Source organism: Salmo salar, chromosome 13, assembly GCF_965601325.2.
Source record: "Salmo salar chromosome 13, fSalSal1, whole genome shotgun sequence".
NCBI lineage: Eukaryota > Metazoa > Chordata > Actinopteri > Salmoniformes > Salmonidae > Salmo > Salmo salar.
The window spans coordinates 13910454-13915506 of NC_138303.1; the positions used below are offsets into that span (position 1 = coordinate 13910454).

The 5053-nt window shown below is 46.2% G+C and overlaps 1 protein-coding gene across 1 annotated transcript; it reads left to right on the forward strand.

The window, feature by feature from the left end:
• Positions 1-245: 245 nt before the first annotated feature.
• LOC106566446 (perforin-1-like) lies at positions 246-3830 on the forward strand. Its single transcript, XM_045692723.2, has 5 exons — positions 246-337; positions 716-806; positions 1195-1275; positions 2371-3087; positions 3495-3830. The coding sequence occupies exons 1-5, from the start codon at positions 246-248 to the stop codon at positions 3828-3830; spliced, it is 1317 nt and encodes a 438-aa protein (XP_045548679.2).
• Positions 3831-5053: the final 1223 nt, after the last annotated feature.

Here is a 5053-nt window from a genome sequence, read left to right on the forward strand (position 1 = left end):
AAACTAAATGCTAGGCTTATATTAACCCCGATGTACCAAACTAAATGCTAGGCTTATATTAACTAAATGCCAGGCTTATATTAACCGAGTTGTACCAAACTAAATGCTAGGCTTATATTAACCCCGCTGTACCAAACTAAATGCTGGGCTTATATTAACCCTGCTGTACCAAACTAAATGCTAGGCTGGAAGCAAGGGAAAATAATGTGTGAGTTGAGATGACAAGAGATGATTCGGATAGCAACATGAACATGGTATTCTTATCGAGGCGAAGTGATGCGTTTCAGATGGAGCTGTTGCAAGTCATAGGTGTGTCTGTGACAGCCAATACAGCACGGTTTGGAATGCCGCTCGTCCCATCAGCATCCAGGATCCAAACAACATGTTTTTCAAAATGAAATACATTTTGAACTAATGTTAGTGTATTGACTACGAAATGAACTGTCATTTTCTAGACTGTACATATTCACATTTGTTATAATTCTGCAGTTCTGGTACTTTTCCAACAAAGTTGTTTGTACCATTTCGACATTCCCACACAGAATCCATCACCTTAGTTATTAAATCCTCTCTTCTAGATTGACCAATCATAAGTGACAACAATAACAGCATCAATCCTCCTCTCTCCCCTGTCTCACCTGGTGTTCCTGGGTCTCTTGGCTCTCTCTCACCTGGATGGAGTGTTCACCTGTCACCCAGGGACCCCAAAATAAAGTAATTCTCTTCTCTTTGTGCCTGGCTACAAACTAGCTAGGGAGGGCTATGATGTGGTGACACTGCAGCGCAAAGGGGCCTATGTGCTTGATGTTTATAACTACTTATTAACCTTCATTTAACTTGGCAAGTCAGTTAAGAACAAATTCTTATTTACAATGACGGCCTAGCAAACTCTAACCCGGACGACGCTAGGCCAATTGTGCGCCGCCCTATGGGACTCCCAATCACGGCCGGTTGTGATACGGCCTGGAATCAAACCAGGGTCTGTAGTGATGCCTCTAGCACTGAGATGCAGTGCCTTCGACCGCTGCGCCAGTCGGGAGCCCAACTACTAACTCATGCACTGTATGTAATAAACCATTTATGAGAAGTCAACTGCAGAAACTCCCTCTCTACATGGTGGACTGGCAATCCCAAAACAACTGTAGGAAGGACATTCACTGCTCCTCATTTACATCTGTCCGTTCTCTTGAACAGAGCTCCACCTCTATAATACGGAATGACTGGAAGGTGGGGCTCAACCTGAAGGACATAGGGTTGCAGCTGGCAGGCAGCAAAGTGCTGCATCCTCGTACTTCAAGGCAGACAAGTCCTCCTTCACCTTCCACCAGTTTGCCTGCTCTCACTACAGGTCAGGTCATGTCTGAAGGATCAGTTTGTGATCAGTGTAACTCATGCACATAAACTGTATGACAAGATTATTAAAAAACTGAATGTAAATTGACAGTACCTGACGAGGCCTACCAGTGCAATATAATTCATAGAGAATTTTCACATTTCTTCATAGCTAACAAAAACAACCATCCCTGTCAACACCACCCACCTTCACAGAACCCTGTCAACACCACCCACCTTCACAGAACCCTGTCAACACCACCCACCTTCACAGAACCCTGTCAACACCACCCACATTCACAGTACCCTGTCAACAACACCCACCTTCACAGAACCCTGTCATCACCACCCACCCTCACAGTACCATGTCAACACCACCCACCCTCACATTAACCTGTCAACAACACCCACCCTCACAGTAACCTGTCAACACCACCCACCCTCACAGTCCCTGTCAACACCACCCACCTTCACAGTACCCTGTCAACACCACCCACATTCACAGTACCCTGTCAACACCACCCACCCTCACAGTACCCTGTCAACACCACCCACCCTCACAGTACCCTGTCAACACCACCCTCCCTCACAGTACCCTGTCAACACCATCCACCCTCACAGTACCCTGTCAACACCACCCGCCCTCATAGTACCCTGTCAACACCACCCACATTCACAGTACCCTGTCAACACCACCCACCCTCACAGTACTCTGTCAACACCATCCACCCTCAAAGTACCATGTCAACCACACCCACCCTCATAGTACCCTGTCAACACCACCCACCCTCATAGTACCCTGTCAACACCACCCACCCTCATAGTACCCTGTCAACACCACCCACCCTCATAGTACCCTGTCAACACCACCCACCCTCATAGTACTCTATCAACACCATCCACCCTCAAAGTACCATGTCAACCACACCCACCCTCATAGTACCCTGTCAACACCACCCACCCTCACAGTACCCTTGCTCTTTTCCATTTCCTAGATTCCAGTAGACACACCAGCGGGACATAGTTTCTCTCCCAAAGGAGTACACGTCCAACCGCATTGAGCCGTACCAGCAGTTCATTGACACTTATGGAACCCACTACATTCACCTGGTGGACCTTGGGGGGAGGATGAAGAGGGTGACTGGAATCCGCACCTGCTTGGCCACCCTGAACCAGGTCTCTGTGTCCCAGGTGCAGACATGTCTTTGTATGGGGTTGTCTGATGGCATGGGGTTGTTAAATGTGTTGAGTGGGCAGTGTTCAAAGGTCTTTAATAATGAAGACAGTATTACAGGTTATGACAAGGGTTTCCTGAGCCACAGCACTGAAGTGACGGGTGGGGAGGGCTGGATGGGTGAGGTTTCCATGACCAAACCAGACTCTGAAGGCTTTAAAAAATGGCTGAATAGTCTACAAAGGACCCCAGACATTCTATCCTTCACTGTTCTCCCTCTGCATGACTTGGTTCATGACACTAAGGTGAGAGATAATCTACTAACAGCTATTAGTCAGAATGTGATAGATAATGGCATTGAGAAAAACAAGACAGAACAGACACCTTGTGGGGTGAGTTCTCCCAACCTGTCTCCTGATTGCTGCCCTCTGTTGGTAGGGAGAGGCAGACTGACTGTCTTTGTGGACCGTGGGTTCAGTATAAGGGGTAATGGGTGGGCCGAACCAGAGGGTTACGTCAAACTGTGGCGTGGAAATCAATACAGACCCACTGGTGTACTACCTATGATCCACTTTGGCAATGTAAATACCCATCACCATCTAATGCTCCAGGTATGGGAGAAGGATCTAAATGACGATGACCACCTGGGTGGGTACATTATAAACAGACAGCATGGGAACCATTATCATCACTGTGGACTGAACCATGGTACTTTCTCATTCTCCTGCACATTAACTTGTGACAAACACCTGACTGGTCCTAAGTGTGATCACTATGCCCCCATCCCAAACTAGAGGGGAAACAATATTACAGTGGTTTGAGGATGAAGATTATTCAAGAAAACTATTTTTCTTAGAAGATTCTCAATGTATTTTAGGCATATTTAGTCTATGCATTTTTATTAGTGTCCAATTTCTATACTTTCTCTGTTCATCTGTAGTGATTGATCAATGTGCAGTATGGTCCATATTTATTGTCATATGCTAAGGAAACTAACTGCAAGTCAGAGGGGCCCATTGAGGTGTCTGAGTCCACTGAGGTGTCTGAGCCCATTGAGGTGTCTGAGCCCACTGAGGTGTCTGAGCCCATTGAGGTGTCTGAGCCCATTGAGGTGTCTGAGCCCATTGAGGTGTCTGAGCCCATTGAGGTGTCTGAGCCCACTGAGGTGTCTGAGCCCATTGAGGTGTCTGAGCCCATTGAGGTGTCTGAGCCCATTGAGGTGTCTGAGCCCACTGAGGTGTCTGAGCCCATTGAGGTGTCTGAGCCCACTGAGGTATCTGAGCTCACTGAGGTATCTGACTATCATGTCATGCCTACATCTTAAAATAAACCATCTGTTGTCCTACTGTATTGTTCATCGCAAGAGTATTGGTCTAATGTTTGTTTAAGTTCTAATTTAAATTGACTAGCTCCTCCCAAAACCTTCAGTTATCCTCCAGTTCACCTAAAATCAACCGGATGTGCTGCACTTAGTTAGAATACTGCATTGTCATGCTGCACCACTAGGTGGCAATATAATATCAAAATTGGTTTAGACCGAGAGAGCGTCTGCTACCTCACATTGGAAGTCCAGCTAGCAGCTTTAATAGCTGGTCTTGGGGGAAAAGTAATTTACGTCTCCTTACTTAGAAAGAAGGGAAATAACTCCTCACAAAGCTCACATGCATGACACCGGTCCTGCCGTGGTACATTTACTCCAACAACCATATGTTAGCTCTGGAATGAGATTCTTCTGTGTACATTTTTCTTCAAACACAATACCTTGCTCTTGTTAAAGATTTTTACAACAAAGATAATCCATCACTGTTCTGAACCGGTGATCACAGATCTTTGTTCCTGAAAACAAAGATCATTTGTAATAAGTGATATGTGCACTGCTACATCGCAGACCCCCCCACAGCGAGCCAGATGGCATGGTTGTACAGACATCAGATAGTCTTAATTGTTTCTGAAGGGAAATAAAAATCTGGATTTATAATGCGCTCCTGGCTGTTTGATCTTCAAGGCTAATTAAGTTAATAAAATTATTGTTGTCACCAAGTACCTCTCAGTCCCCATCCGTCCACATACTGTATACGCACGCACGCACGCACACACACACACACACACACACACTCGCGCGCGCATACAAGTACGGGCACACGCACACACACATACAACACACACAGAGATAAGTTGTTTTGTATACAGAAAAAAACGACTTAACATTTCAAAAGGGTGATAACATTTTTTTGTTTTCCCCTCAGTTTTTCTTCATGCCCAGGGTCTGAACGATGAGGCAACAGTACATAGATACAGAGCAAGAGAGAGAGAGAGAGACAGAGAGAGACAGAGAGAGAGACAGAGAGAGAGAGAGAGAGAGAGAGACAGAGAGAGAGAGAGAGAGAGACAGAGAGGGAGAGAGAGAGAGACAGAGAGAGACAGAGAAAGGGAGAGAGAGAGACAGAGAGAGAGAGAGAGAGACAGAGAGGGAGAGAGATAGAGACAGAGAGGGAGAGAGAGAGAGACAGAGAGAGACAGAGAGAGAGACAGAGAGGGAGAGAGAGA

Coding starts and splice junctions, on each gene's coding strand:
- LOC106566446 (XM_045692723.2), top strand. CDS start 246: ATGAACATGGTATTCTTATCGAGGCGAAGTGATGCGTTTCAGATGGAG. Junction 338..715: donor GTGACAGCCAATACAGCACG/GTTTGGAATGCC, acceptor CCCAAAATAAAG/TAATTCTCTTCTCTTTGTGC. Junction 807..1,194: donor AAGGGGCCTATGTGCTTGAT/GTTTATAACTAC, acceptor TCTCTTGAACAG/AGCTCCACCTCTATAATACG.